This window comes from Hevea brasiliensis, chromosome 3 (assembly GCF_030052815.1).
Source record: "Hevea brasiliensis isolate MT/VB/25A 57/8 chromosome 3, ASM3005281v1, whole genome shotgun sequence".
NCBI lineage: Eukaryota > Viridiplantae > Streptophyta > Magnoliopsida > Malpighiales > Euphorbiaceae > Hevea > Hevea brasiliensis.
The window spans coordinates 4,056,937-4,072,977 of NC_079495.1; the positions used below are offsets into that span (position 1 = coordinate 4,056,937).

The following is a 16,041-nucleotide window of genomic DNA, read 5'->3' on the forward strand; positions in this document are numbered from 1 at the left end:
ATTATAAATTTTAATCTTCAAAGAGGGTTATTGTTAATTTAGTCCCTTTAAAGTTAACATTTAACTCAAAAAAAGTATAATTATTAAGGAGATGATAACTTAATATTGTCTCTTTAAGTATTCAAACAACATGTCTCTTTAAGGGTATGGCACACTATGTAATTACATTTTTCTTTAAGATGAAATGATTAAAAGAATTAAATTTGTAATGTTTGTGTATATTTTTAACATCACATTAAAAAAAAGAGTTATATCCAAACTTGTCCTTGGATATTATGGCCACCCTCTACTACATATTAATTAGATCTAAATTCTCTAGTCTAATTCCACTAGATTCACTTTTTCTACTATTTTCCATTCAACATTGGTTCTTTATTTTGCCATTATCCCCATCAGAAGAGGTAAAGAAAGCCTTTTTTTTTTTTTACTATATTTTTTAAATTTATATTTTTATTTATTTTAAATTATAAATAATAATCAAAGTAAAAAATGAAATTATATCTCTTTTATATATATATATATATATATATATATATATATATATATATATATATATATATATATATATATATATATTTTAAAATATTACCAATTAACCAATTAAGCAAAAGTAACCCTAATAATTAGGGGTGTGCAAACAGTCGGTTTGGTTCCGAACCGAACCGAACCGATAAAACCGAAAATCGAAAATAAAAAATTTTAAAAACCGAATCGAACCAATTGATAAGAGAAAACCGAACTGATAAATATGGTTCGGTTCGGTTTTAAACCGATCAAACCGAAATTTATAAAATTTCATATTTTTAACATTAAATCTAAATAATAAAAACATAAAAACAAAAAAAATTAGAAATCAAAACTCAAAAATCTTAAGGTTCGGTTCGGTTTTCTTTGATTTTGGTTCGGTTCGATTTGGTTTGATTCAATTTGGTTCGATTTTTTAGTTCCTATATATATTAATAATTTCGGTTCAGTTCGATTTTTTTTATTTTTTCATAAAAATAATCGAACCGAACCGATTAATCCGAAATTATTAAAATTATAAACCGAACCGATTAAATTTTAAAACCGAATCGATTGAACCGAATTAATCTGTTCAGTTCGGTTTTTCGGTTTAAACCGAAAACTGCACACCCCTAGTAATAATAGGTATAATTTAATGACAGCTGCATATGTGTTAAATTTGAGAGACTTAGTTTAACTCCCTACTTATCCATGTGTAATTAAAGAAACTAATGATCATAGTGAAATTTATGTGAAACCCATTACAATCATCTATTATAAAGAAATTGTTATACATGCCTAAGTTTTATTGTATAATTTTTTCACAAGGTGACAAAGTATAAATAAGTGACTAGTATAAATACAGGTAGAGAAGGCTTTTAAAAGAAAAAGCCACAAGCCAATTTGAGCAGCTTTCTGCTTTTCTCTTCTTCTGTCTAAATATAGCAGTAGCTGTAGCTTGGGATAGCCAAATAAATATTACAACTGAAACAAAGAAAAGGGTTTGTTTTTGTTCATCCCTCTCAATTCAGGATAGGTTTAGTCTCTGGTAAAAAATTATGGCTCCTCGAATCTCCTTCTCCATTCTTGCTTTGGCATTGTTTCTTGCTGTTGCTTCTGCAGGCATTGCTGCTGCTCCTCCAAAAGGTGAATATCTGATCTCTTTCTCTAGTCCCTTTTGTTTATCTCCAAGGATAATCATTCTTCAACTGTTTTATATTCTAGAGACTGATAAGGTTTCTTGATTATGAACAACATCTTTTTTTTTTTTTTATTGTTGGAATTTTTCTGAACAGAATTATCAGGCCCATTCACTTACTATGGCCCCAAAGGCGCTTCCAAATGGGGAAGCTTGAGTCCAGAATACTCAGCTTGCTCAAAAGGGAAGATTCAGTCTCCTATCAACATTAACAGGAACGAAACTGTTCATAACAAAAATTTGAAGCCTTTAATCAGGGAATACAAACCTGCAAATGCTACTCTCGTCACCAATGTCTGCAATATTGGGGTTTGTGTTCCTCAACTTAACCACTGTCTCTCTCTCTCTCTCTCTCTCTGTATTTTCCTTTCTCTTTTCAACAAATATTTTGAGCGCGATATACTGCTATATTTGCTCATATATATTTATACAAATCACTAAATATTTGTAATTTTTTTTTAATTTTAGCTAAATTTTTTAATTTTATCAATTTAATTCTTAAATTTTTCTTCATAAAAAGTCTTTAAATTCTCACATCAGTTTTAGTTTCTATAATTAACTTAATTAAATAATTTAATTAATAAAAATAATTCAAATATTTTCTTATATTATTAATATTAAATTAAAAGAATTATCTAAAATTAATTATAAATGAAAAAAATTTGAATTACTTTTATCAATTAATGAATTCAATTATTTGAATTAAATTTATTATTAAAATTAAAAATAATATAAAATATTTAAGATAAAATTAAAAGATTTAACTAAAATTAAAAACTTACAAAAATTTGAAAATTTTTTGACCACTTTGCCTTAAAGAAAAATTAGCAATAATCTAAAATTAGTTTTTTCTCCTAATTTAAGAATCATACAAAATTAGGAAATTATACAGAAAACTTAGTGTGTATCATAATAAAAATCTCACCTTCCATAATTAGTTAATGAGTGGTGGGTGTATATTATAATATCCCACAAAATTTTAAATTTTTTCTTATTGTAACTATGGGTGTTAAAAGACTGTCCAAACTGTATAATCCAATCCAAGCCATGTCAATCTTTACCTTACTCAAAATTTTATAGCTGTTCATGGATTAGGTTATATATATATATATATATTATCATTTGCAGATAGAGTAATTACATGCAACCTAGAACTAGGATGACAACAGGTAGAGTAATTACAAAATTCATTGTAATCAAATATGAATTTAATTAATATTTTTAAAACTCGAATTTGATTAAAATTTATTATTAATTACTTAAATTTATTTAATTTTATATATTATAATTAATAATTATATAAAAATTATTTTTTATTAATAATTTATATTTTAAAAAATTTAATAATTTTATAAAATATTTAAATTTTATTTTATTTAAAATAAAAATATAAAATTTTAAATATTATTATAAAAATATATATATTTTATATTTAATTAAGTATTTATATAAATAGATTTGAGTAATGAATATTCAATATATAAAATCACACTCAAATTCAAATTCATTCCAAATATTATTTTTAAATCTAAATTTATTTGGTAACTGATTATGTACTATTCACATTCATAGAATTTAATCAGGTCAAATATGCATAAAAATTTGAGCCTTTATTGTCTTGGAATAGAAGAATAAGCTTTTAAATTATGCTAGTTTTTAATGCAATTTAAATCTAATAAAAATAATTTATTTAATTTACATGAAATGCATGGTTTCTTAGAGAAAAAAAATCACTAATTTGATCAGCCATAATCCTAAATGTAGCGTAATAAATTATTTGAATATGGAGGCAAGATCAGCTACTATAACTAAAGAATAGATTGATGTTTGATGATAACAGCCAGTTGACATGAGCACATGGGAAGAGAAAAAGAACACAGAAGTTCACATGAGCCACTGTCAATCTAAGCTAAACCAAGATTCCCACCTAATTAAACAATTTGATAATCTTTTTTTTGGTCCATGTCATTGTCATGTAGCAGAGAAGAGGTTGAGAAATTAGGCAAGAGATTGGTCTATAATTAAGCATAATTAACTGCAAATTTATTTCGTAAATTTTTTTATAGATAAAATATATGTACATACGAATAAGTGACAGAAATAAACTGCTATTAAAATCATCACAAATTTAAAAGAGTTCTTATTTTTATATAATCCACACACGTACACTCTACATACGATGTGAAATCTTGAAGGACTAGCTTCTAAGTACACCCAACTAACTCACGGACATTAATTAGGATCACATCTGAACACTCAACTCTCTCTTATTTTCAAGGCACTTTTTTTTTTATTTATAAATAAAATATATGTAAATAAGAGTTAATGATAAGAATAAAATATTATTAAAATTATCATAATTTTAATAATATTTTTATTTTTATATAACTCATATACATGGGTGAGATTTCTAAAGACTTTTTCAAGGGTGAATTTTCCGTATGCAATGCAGTTGTACTATGAGGGAGACTGTGGACGGTTAATTATGGATGATAAAAACTACACCCTCAAGAAAATGCACTGGCATTCCCCTTCTGAGCATTGGATTGATGGAATTCGGTATGTTCTCTCGCTTTCTTTTAAATAAATTATTTATAATAAAAGAATTAAATGAATTTTTATATAATTATATTATGTTTGGTAAAAATTTTATTTTTTTAAATAATTTTTTTGAATGTATTTAATTTTTCAATTATTAAATTTTAAATATAAAAATTGAAAAAATAATTAAATTAAATTATTAAAAAAATCTAATTTCGGCTGATTTAGATTTGAGTTAAAGAAGTAAAGAGTGTTGGATTGAACTACGCGAACCCCGCTGCCCGTAAATAGGTCCACTTGTCAGTTGTCACAGCTCACAAGCTCGTACGTATGAGCACCCAATGACTCCTAGTTTTTACCAGGATATTGGGAAGAGAGCTCGTCTGCTTTCTTTTTTTCTTTTTTTTTTTTTCTTTTTCTTTTTTTACCTGGAGCTTGTGTGCCGAATTGCTGATTGCAGAACTCACGAGTCCTACTTATAATTTGCCGATAAATTTTTATAGTTTATTTCTAATTTTTAACAAATATTTTTTTAATTTTAATTTATTATTAAAAAATTTTTAATTTTATTTTATAAAAAATCTTTTTATTAAGCAATAACTTTTCAAATTAAAAACTTTTTCTAAGCTATAGTATAAAATTTATAATTGCAATTTAAGCACTGTTCAGTAAAAAGTAAATTTTTTTCCTTTTCAATTATTGTAGTAGTATTGGTATTTATACAATAAGGATAGAGAGTAATTGAAATGATTTTTATTTTTTTGAGTATGAGAGTAATTTTTTATTATTTTTTTAATTTAAAATTTGATATTAGAGGAATTTTTATGAAATAAAATAAAAGTTTAGAGATTTTTTAATAATAAATTAAAATTAAGGGATAGAAATAAAAAAATAAAGCTATAAAAATTAGCTTAATTTGCCTAGACAAGAAAACCAGCTAATTAAGCAATAATTGACACTATATCTATCTCTGCAGGTTTCCTCTGGAGCTTCACCTAGTCCACGCGGCAGAAAACAATGCTACCTCTGTTGTTGCTGTCCTCTACCAGTATGGCCGTGCTGATCCTTTTATTGCTAAGGTAAAATTCACATATTTTAAGATCCAAAAAACAAAAAGATGAAATCTTCATTACAGTTTATGCTTGCAGCTCAAGAACAGTTTGGATAAGCTCGCTAATGAGGTGAAAGTAGGTGATCAAAACCCTCATATCCCCTTAGGAATCGTAGATAGTAAGCTTGTAGGGAAAAAAACCCGCAAATATTACAGATACATGGGTTCTCTTACCACTCCTCCATGCACTGAGAATGTGGTCTGGCATATACTTGGCAAGGTACATTTTACATGCAAATCAGTAGTACCTATTTTCAGATGCATAACCTTATATATATGTAAGCAGGGTTTTAATTTTGATGGCATGTAATATATGCAGACGAGAACAGTAACCGAGAAGCAGGTACAAACTCTGAAAGCTCCACTGGGCATAGCTTACAAGGTAAATGAAAGGCCTCTGCAGGCCCTGAATGGAAGAAAGGTTGAACTATTTAAAGAATTTCAGCTACCTAAACCAGCACGTACGTGACTTAGTAAAGTTTGTGAATTGCGTCTGAAATCTGCAGCTATAAATTCTCTCCCTGTACTACTTGAACTGTTGTACTCGAGCATAAATAAAGGATCAGTATGGACAGACAGTTCATGAATCCTAGTATAATCTCTACAATTTCTAAATATTCTTGATAATAGATACAGAAGTAACAAAAAAATGCAAAAAATTTTCATTTATTTTTTATTAATCAAGCAGCTTGGAAAATATGTTTCAGAGAAAAGGTTCAATGAAAGATGAAAAAAGGAAAAGAAAAGGCCAATAATTGCAGTGGCTCTGTTTTTCCTAATGATGTGAAGAAGGAATTACAAAATAGTCAAATTAGGCAACTATGCTCAAATTCCAGTTAGGAATTCAGAATCAATTTTATTGACAGAAGTTCTCTGGTCAAGAAACTCAATAATCAATTGCTTAAATTCTAAGCTAAGGAAACCTTTTAAGAGATATTTTTATTTTAGTATTGGAGAACATAATTAAGAGAGTTATACGTCAAAGTTACTGTCAATCTTTGAACAGAAATTAATATTTCTCTCCCAGTTATATTTTAAACCATATAAACTACGAGAATAGCAAGCACCTAATTATTGGTGCATTTGATAAGCTTTAGGAACAGTTCAAGTCAGATTTCAAGCATAAGTCATTAAAATAGAAGCTGATGGATACAGGTTTCACTTTCAAAGAAAATTAGGGGTCGTAAATACCATTTCGTCAAAGGCTCTACCCGTTTTACACAACTGCCTTCACCACAAGAGTCAATAATGCCGATTGTCCATTTAGGGGATTTCAAGAGTCTGTCCCAACCCACCATAAAAAAATAATAATAATTGAACAAAACGACATGCGAGTGGTGAGAAAATAGTATATTTAAGTTAAATAAAGAGCATTAAACTCATAGATACAAAAATAAAACTAATCCCTTTTCTCAAATTATACCCCCTATTAACACTGCAGCAGGCAGGCAGGCAGTTCCTTCTGCATTGTAAAGAGATTCCTGACGCAATTTAAAAATATTATTGAATTTGCCGATACTTCTTTCAAACGAAATTCATGAAATTATAACATAATATCAATTTTAAATACCTTATCATATGGAGGCTCAATTTCATTTTCCTTTATTTGTGTGTCAGAAACAAGAAATGGGAATATAGAGACATAATAACTCAAATCTATTTCAAACTTCGATTTTTCTTCCACTATTTTTCGAATTTTTAATTTATATCTGGCTAATCAAACCAAAGAAATAGCAGAAATAAGACAAAGGGTATATAAAGATAAGACAAAAGGCATACTTAAATTATTATGAGACACAGAGCGGGCGAGCAAAACACTTCCTTGAACTTTCATTAGGCAGATTAATATAAGAAAATTTACACTCATAGTTATTTACAAACCCCTTGCTTTGAAAAAAAAAAAGTAAAAAAAAAAAGAAAGTGGAAAAATATTAAATCATACACCTAAAAAAGGAGAAAATAAAACAAGGAAAACAAAATTAAAACGAGGGAAAACTGTAGTTACCGCGCTTGCTAGGAGACCGTTAATTCACCGTTGCCACGTCATCCCAACAACCATTTAAACGCAAGCGGGCCCCACATATTTCCAATCACGAAGGCAAATAAATTTTCTCTCATCTTGGCTGGCCCCCACCATTACTCCCCGCCACACGAAATAGTTCGTCAACGATTCAGATCACACCACGTCGATCCACGACTCCGATTTCCTACCAGAGGCAAACCGCTTCATTCCACCCAAACCAACCGGTTCAGCACCCACCGGTGAGACTCTCTCGCTGACCGGTAACCGTTCCCTGATGTCGATCGTCTTCGCCGTCGAGCTCTTTTTTGACAGCGATCCCCTTTGCGATGCATCTTTTCCTTTCTTGGCCGTGCGGTTACTGCTAGTAGCTCTGAAGATGGCCCGAAAACTAGCCAAGAATCCCGTTTTTTGTTTCCTTTCCTGTTTTTCACTTTTGCTCTCGGTTTCATTAGATCGTTGCTTATTCCTTAATCTGCGGTTTCTATCTTTCTTCGATCTCACTCTTCCCATACAGGAGACCTTGGGCGAAGATGGCTCGATAACCGAGGAATCCGATTTAGTGGTGGCAGACCGTTTGGGAAAGAGGCGTGTATTTCCCGGTTTACAGTGGCGCCTTCCGTCGACGAAGCAAGACTTCTGTGGCTTTGGCAAACCAATAATAGAGGCTTTGGACTTCAAGTTAGAGAATCTCTGAGAATTTGACTGATTGGAGTTGGGATTAACATTGGGATTCAAGTTAGTTGAATGAGAGTTTCCTTTGGTGGAGTCCTTGCGCTCAATGAACGCATTACGATCGAACCAGTCAAGCTCGGCGTCCTTAGAAAGCCAGAAAGATTCAGGCGGGAGATCAGGAGGGATTTCTGGTGGATCAGTAATAGATTCTTGAGGCTGATGGTGTTGATCGTCGTTGGTGGTCGTGGTGGTAGCGGCTAGTGTCTCACAGGCAATTTTGCGTTCGCAAGAGACGCCGGCGCATGCTGAAACTAAGGTTTCGAGATCCACTTGTGGCATCGTCAGTTGAGAAAGAGAGAATACAAGAAGAAGATAGAATTTGAGAGGGAGAGAAACTGAGGAAGAAGAGATAAAGATGGGAAGATTTATAAGAGAAGAGGAGCAGTGTGGTATTGGAGTTTGGACTAGAAGTTCCAACTTGTTGACTCTAGGCTGTGGTGGTTTTGGTTTGGCCTTTCGCGTGAGAACACTTCTTTTTAAGTTTTCACCTCTCCACCACCACCTCCTCCTCCTTCTCCTCCTTCTTATACGGAGGAGAGAGAAGGCAGTAGAAAATGTAATTTTATTTTATTTTATTTTTATTTTCTAAAGAATTCGGAAAGCAAACAAAAATGTAGCTTTAAAGTGTTAGGCGGGGAATTCCAACTTCTTTTGTTTGCATTTATTTAATTTTTTTAAGTAAATATTAATTAGAAGAAAAAGTATTATCATTATTGTTGTTTTTCTTGTTAAGAGCTGCGGCTTAAAATTGTTTTTGCAATGGCTCGGCTCTTAAGTGATCATCAGCTTAATTTGCCTTTCTTTTATAATTAATTAATTAATAATATATTATTATTTTTATATAACTTAAATTTTAAATATATTTTCATGAATTTAAATAGTAACTTGACTCGAAAATTTTGTGTTGTGATTCGATTGAGATAAAATATAAGATCTGTGATAGTAACGGAAGACAAGGACTAATGCTCCTGCGGTATAGATCAGTATAAATATTATAATATTCTACCATTTGTGGCAGAATTGTAAGATATTTAAAAAATAAATTGAAATGTTTGAGAGTTTCATCATACTGAAATTTTTTTTCTTGTCTTTCTCGTTGACGTAGATCTTATGATTGAATCACGTTAAATCATGTATTATTCTTCTTCTCTTTTTTATATTATGTGATTGTGTAATTTATATTTTAAATTTAATATGTATATTTTTTTATTTTTAATAATATGTATATATTTATTTAAAAAAATAAAATTTTATTTATGTTATATGATAATATTTAATTTTTATTTTTATTAAATAATAAATATAAATTTTATATATTATTACCGTTTTAAACATATTTGGACTTTTGGAAAGTATTTTGTATATTATTATAATATCTCTTTAAATATCTTCTGTATAAAAAAAAAAAAAAAAAAAAATCACTTAGTATTAATGAGAAAGATATGGAAGAAAGTGAAGTATAAACCAAGAGAAAGACATGGTTGGAGTCTTGGAGATTGGATTAGCTTAGTTTGATATGAAATCTTTTTTTTTCATAATTATTTAATTACAAATATATTTTTAAAATAAGAATATATGATAGTGTAGCTGAAAAAAATCAGCGAGCTCCTTTCCTAATCTAACCTAACGTTTATGTCCATTGTATTAAGTAACCATAACCTAACAACAAACACCCTCTTCATATTATTTTTTAAGTGTTCCAATTATTATTGTTATTATTATAGGAAATTGGAAATTTATTTATTTAATTAACTAGTTAATAAAGAATATATTTATCTATATATATAAAACAAATAATTTGTTTGATATTATTATATGACATGATATAAAAAAAAAATTGATCTGTAAAAATAATGTCAAATTAATTACTATTAAATTAATAAAAAAAATTTCTATATATATTATCTTTTATATAACAATTAATAAAAAATCTCCCAGAAAATTATTCAAGTGTTCTTTAATTGATTTATTTTTTAATTAATAAATTAATTTTCAGTCGTTTTAATGGGACATTCCTAAATTAATTTTAATTGATTTCCTTTACTTTTTCAATTAATAAATTAATTTCTATCCATTGTAATAGGAAATTTCTCAACTGTTGATTTCATTTCTTTTCTTAATTAATAAATGGAAAGTATTTTATTTATTTGTTTTTCTACGCTTATGTGATTATACAAAAATAATATTTAATTTAATTTAATTATTTATTTTTCTTACTTGCAATTATAACTAACCTGAAATTAATTTAAAATTTAATATTCCATCTCAAAAGAAAATTAACAATTAATAGTTATTTTATTATTTTATACATTTCACATAATCATTGTTGATATCATTTTTCTTTTTTCTTTTTTAGAAATTTAGAGCATACAGTTAATATAATTTTAATATAGCTAAAGGTCATAAAAATAAGATATGGAATAATTAATTAGGAAAATAGAATAATATTTATTAAATATGTTAATATATTTAAATAAAAAAATTATTTTAGCTAAATTGGAGTAAACCTATTATTAGTATATAATTATAATACTAAGGCCATGTTTGGCAATATTATTTTTTGTAATAGTTGTTAACTATTTTAAAAATTATCAGCTATTTTATTAATTGTTAGTCGGTAGTAATTATTTATTTATATAGTGACTTAAAGTATAAATATTCGATAACTATTAAATTAATTATTAAATATAAAAATAATAGTATCATCTTATTAATCACTATCAAAATACCCATTTAATCTTTAAAAATTATGAAGAATATTCATGAAATGCTCTCTGAACTTCTAAATATTAATATAAACACTATATCACCGAATAGTATAAATAAAAAAATTAATTAATATATATATAAACTAATTAGTCATATTATTTTATTGTGAAATTAAAACAATACAAAATTAATTAATAATTAATTAATATGAGTACGTGATAACTGAAATAAGGTGTTATTGACCAAATCTTACAATATTCGATATGTAAATATATGTTATATTGTTCATATACATAACAACTCCCATTTCAATTGCTCAACAACTGTTAATGATTTACCTAATCTAATTTCATAGTCTAATTAACGACCCAACCACCCTAATCAGCGTGAGTATTAATTAATTAATTAATTAATTGTGCATGTAATGTATCCTTGTCCGTGCCTCCAACAAATGGAATATTCACCACGGGCTTTGCTTCTAAGTAATCACACAACCAATTTATTAATACAATTGGATTAAATTTTTTATTTTTTATTTTTTTAATATATAGTTGTATAGTATTATCTGTGCAACTGATTGTAATACAAAACCTAAACTATCACTTTCGTTTTTTTAAAATAATTTTTTTTCTCTTTAAATTGAATTCTAAATTCAAAATCTCATAATTTTGAAAACGATCTCAGTACTATTAAATTGAATTAAAATTTATTAATAATTTTTTTATTTTTATTAAATAATATATATATAATGTTTTTAAAATTTATTAGTAAATAATCTTATTGTAACACCCCTGATTTTTTATATATTATTATTGGGCTTCGTGTAGGTATCCTCAATTCGCGGAAATTCGACAGTTGTCCGGATCTGTGAATTTCCGGCCAGACAGACCAGCTACCGGAAAAGTCTCCGAATTGGATCGAGGTTTTGGCAACCCAACAATTGTCAGGCATCCCGAGCGCGTTCCCGAAGTCGGAATCGGCAAAGGTAAACCCGAACCTTGCTTTTTCGTAATTTTCTAGTGCTTAAATAGGATTAAAAATCCATAAAATATTCGTGGTAGCTTAGAAAATTACGATTCTTTTTGTAATAGCTTAGTAATATTTCTAAGGACCGCGGGGCAGAGTTTTATAATTTTTAGAGCTTATTTGAGCAGTTTTTGCAAAAATGATCAATTATAAGGACTAAATTGAAATTTTACATATTGTGATGAATGATTGATTTGATGGGCCCAGAAGGGGCTGTGTGATGCGATTGAGTTGTGGATATAGAAGTGTGTTTTGAGCCCTTTTGCAGGTTGGGTAGGTCCTATGTATAGGGGAGACTCTGCCGGATTTTCGGCACGACTTAGGACGTATTGGGTCTTTTCTTGATTTGTATTGGGTCATTTGTATTAAATAATTGTAATATAATTGTCAGGTGAGCCGGGACAGCCTTCTTCCTCCGCCCAGCCGCCACAGTGATTGTCGTCAAGTCTGTGAGTAAAATATTAATTTTAATTGTAATTTCGATATTATTATATGTTCAAGCATGCCCATGCATCACTTATATGCATATAATTATGTAGTTAAACTCTAGGCACGATTTATGTTGCATTGATAACTGTTAAAGTGCCATGAATGTTGTTGCGGTAATTTGGAGCAGTGTGCGTGCGTTGGCGTGCGTGTGATGTGGTGTGGACTATGGATAGGACGGGTAGTCACGGCTTGAGTTCTTCAGGACCCGATCCTTCGAGGGTAGTCACGGCTTGAGTTCTTCATTTGGGACCCTCGATTTGATTATTAAGTGGAAGTCCGAAAGTGAGTTCTTCTTGGCACGAGTTGGATTTAAGAGAGTGTATAGGATCAGCTCCCATATATTATGATTGATGCTACAGGGTGCGTGAGTGCTCCAAATTACCTTTTTGATGCTATGATGTGAATTTATTGCTGATGTTGCATTTCATTCCACAGGTTGCTTTAGTTTTAGATAGTTATAGAGATTATGGTTAAAATTGATATTTTACTCTCTGAGTCGAACGCTCACTCCTGTTCAAAAATTTTTACAGGCCACAGGAGGATATTTTATTCTGGGTTAACCTGCTTTTCTACTTCGCAGGTTGTTTATCAATATTTGTGTAATTTTATTTACTCATAGAATTTCCGCATGTGTTAGCAGTAATTATTTGAATTTGGTCTGTAATATTATTATCATGTTGGACCTGTAAACTTAATATTCTATGTCTGTTTGATGGATTGGATGAGGGAGCTGAGCTCCCATTTATTTTTATGAGGATATGAGTATGTGGAGGATGAGCTGAGCTCCCCAATTGAGTATTTATTATGTTTACAGGTCGGGTGAGTCGAAAACTCCCCGTTGGGAAGTCCATTTTATGGCCGGACTCTGTCCGTTTCTTTTCTTGAATTTGGGCCCAAATGGGCCTTAGAGTTGGGTTAATGAACAGTTAGGCTTACTACGGGCCTCGGGGGCTTTAGGCTGGCCCAGGTCCTAGTGCCGGTCCGGCCCATAGGTTGGGTCGTGACAAATGTGGTATCAGAGCTTAGGCTCCAGATTCATAGGGAAAAATTATCTAAGTGTTGGAAAGAGTCTACTAGGAGTCACATGCGAAGTATAGGATTTTGTTTCGTCTTTTCCTGTAATTCTTTGTTTCTAGATTCTACGTTATACCTCGGGAAATATAAGATTACCTCAGTTAGTGTCTTGATTTTCGTGGAGTACACAGAAATGTGAAATAGAGTTAGTAGACATGTGAGGTCTATCATGAGGATACATACTCCAAGAAATGTTATATTTTTGTCAGTATGGGTTTAAATGGTGTGCCCATTTCGTGTAAGGCACGAGTACATAAAAGTGAGTCTTAAAAGTACAGTTGCCCTAGATAAGGATGAGGATACCACTACTGGCAGTCATCAGTAGATGACCCTGTCAGAATAAGTTTGTGATAATAGAAGATTCAGGAGAAATAAGAAATTAGGAGACCTAGTCTGACAGGACGTATCGTAGTAACTATACAATGTTCTCGATGTCTGCTCTATAAGCTGCAGATTATAGTACCGACATGAGATTATTGTGTAGAGCTGCGTGCATCCCCGTGGTGCTCCATAATGAGGGTGTTTGAGATGGCTTCTGTTTTGGTACAGTTATGCCAGAACAGAGTTTTATATTTGCAGAGGAGTTGGGAACTCCTGGTTAAGAGTCTAGAGTTAGAATATTGAAAGGTCACAGTTGGGTGATAACTAGAGTCAGTGACTCGATTACTGACATGAGCTAGAGTTACATCAAGAGTTGCCATCGGACTGCAGGTTTGGACTAGTTGCAAAGTAAAGGTGACACTTATAGAGTGAGAATAGTATACCTTGTGTGTATCAGTATGGAATAAAGTACAACTCTACTACCTAGAGAAGGTCGAAACTATGAATTGATGATTTATAGAGCTATGATATGATAAAAGAGTCATTAACTTGACATGGTTCTGGCAAGGTGGTAGATGTAGTACCTTTGTTGCAGCAAGTTAGGATATAGTCCTATCTTTTCAGAATAGATCAAAGGTTATTATTGATAATGATGACTTATGGAATAGTGTCCCAGATGGGACTGTAAAGTGTGGTAGAGAGTAGTTGGCTCGGGTATCCTGGAGAGGATACAAGTTCTATTATAGGAATCATATATAATCAGATCACGATGGATGTAAATCCTTTGAATTGGATGACGAGTTTGGGTGCCCGGAACCTTAAGTTTTGGCTAATTGAGTAAACATGGATAATAATAATAATAACAAATAAATAAAATTACTACAGAATCAGTTCTCGAGGTGGTAAGGGTATTATGTAAGCTAAAGGATAAGAATAGAGATCATACAATAAAAATATGACTGTAATTTGCTGAGTTCCTTTCTAATTTCAAATTATTCAAAACAATAGTATAATCTAATTATAATAGTGTTAAGAGTAATAAATTAGCGAAGATAAATCACAGAAGGCCAATGGATAAAGAAAGTGCAGAATGAAAGTTTGGACAATTGATTGTAGATGCAATATAATCTAAATGCTAGTGGAAGTACTAGCTAGAGTGGTCAAAGGACCAAATCTGAGTAGCACAGACATATGATAACGCGATAGAGACTCTGAAAGATATAGTTAGCAAGTACAGCTATTATGTTAGGAAGAAGAATGGAACCAGGGATAGAATAGTCAAGTTCTATTTTGGGTAAGACAAAGGAAATAAATGAAAGGACAACCTAAAGAGCGCATAATAAAAGGAACAAAGTTAAGATATAGGATAGGCTAAGTGTTATTCTTGGCAAGGAGAATGACAAGGATGGAAAACCCAAAATGGGACCACATTAGTGAGAAAAGTGATGGAGGTATGAAATACAATAATAATGAGTAAATGTTAGAAGGTGTGCGATGGTATTGCGGACTACCTAAATAGGTAGAGAAAGAGAAGTTAGTAAGCGATAAGTTGAATAAAAGTCGTCTAAGGGATCAAATAGGTATGATGAGAGGAAAAGAATGATAGATAATGACACATAGGTTTTAGGTTAGACTTTTGAGATAGTGAGAAGGTAGTTAGAGGTTCAGTTATGAATGTCGGGCAAACATTTTTAGTGTGATCAACAGAATCACTTTGCGATGGCCTTAATAACGATGAGCAACGATAGGGGTAGAATAAAAAGTGACAAGTATGGATGGTAATAAATCACTAGAAAGTTTAAGGATCAAATTAATGACCATAGATAAGGGTGGAATTAGTGTTTGAAGAATCTATTAGCGAGAGAAATCTTTCAGGATTCAACAAGGGTTAAGGGCACAATATAAACGATGATAGATATGAATCATAGGTCGAGTATAAGTAAAGTTAATAAATTATAAAATATTATGTCAGGAAGGACGATGGTATAGTAAAGGGTTCATGCAGATGATACCTTATAGGTAGAGCACAATTGTGCTAGGAGATGATGAAATTTGAAGAGAAAAACTAAGAAACATAGGTTAAACATTATTATATGGACAATCGGGCGTAGTTGAATATAGAGGATATTTTTCTTTCTTTTCAAGTTTAGCTCGTGTTTTGATTCAGGCGTTAGATAAGGAGCAGAGACTGAGGCAAGGAGACCTAGTTATTTGAGATTTTGATAGGCACCAATTCATATACAATTTCCTGATATGAGAATGACAGTAAGTGCATACCTAGTGTTAAGTATGAAAGGACGATTAGAGTAATGA

The 16,041-nt window shown here is 30.5% G+C and overlaps 2 protein-coding genes across 2 annotated transcripts; one reads left to right on the plus strand and one right to left on the minus strand.

The window, feature by feature from the left end:
• Positions 1-1,376: 1,376 nt before the first annotated feature.
• LOC110645977 (alpha carbonic anhydrase 1, chloroplastic) lies at positions 1,377-5,946 on the plus strand. The gene is made up of 6 exons (XM_021799263.2): positions 1,377-1,650; positions 1,800-2,011; positions 4,155-4,261; positions 5,220-5,322; positions 5,392-5,574; positions 5,674-5,946. Exons 1-6 carry the CDS (start codon positions 1,563-1,565, stop codon positions 5,821-5,823), a joined length of 843 nt encoding a protein of 280 aa, XP_021654955.2. The 5' UTR covers positions 1,377-1,562; the 3' UTR covers positions 5,824-5,946.
• Positions 5,947-7,530: 1,584 nt separating this feature from the next.
• LOC110645971 (uncharacterized) lies at positions 7,531-8,388 on the minus strand. Its single transcript, XM_021799251.1, has one exon. It carries the CDS (start codon positions 8,386-8,388, stop codon positions 7,531-7,533), a length of 858 nt encoding a protein of 285 aa, XP_021654943.1.
• Between the last annotated feature and the right edge of the window lie 7,653 nt (positions 8,389-16,041).

Coding starts and splice junctions, on each gene's coding strand:
- LOC110645977 (XM_021799263.2), top strand. CDS start 1,563: ATGGCTCCTCGAATCTCCTTCTCCATTCTTGCTTTGGCATTGTTTCTT. Junction 1,651..1,799: donor TGCTGCTGCTCCTCCAAAAG/GTGAATATCTGA, acceptor TTTTCTGAACAG/AATTATCAGGCCCATTCACT. Junction 5,575..5,673: donor TCTGGCATATACTTGGCAAG/GTACATTTTACA, acceptor TAATATATGCAG/ACGAGAACAGTAACCGAGAA.
- LOC110645971 (XM_021799251.1), bottom strand. CDS start 8,388: ATGCCACAAGTGGATCTCGAAACCTTAGTTTCAGCATGCGCCGGCGTC.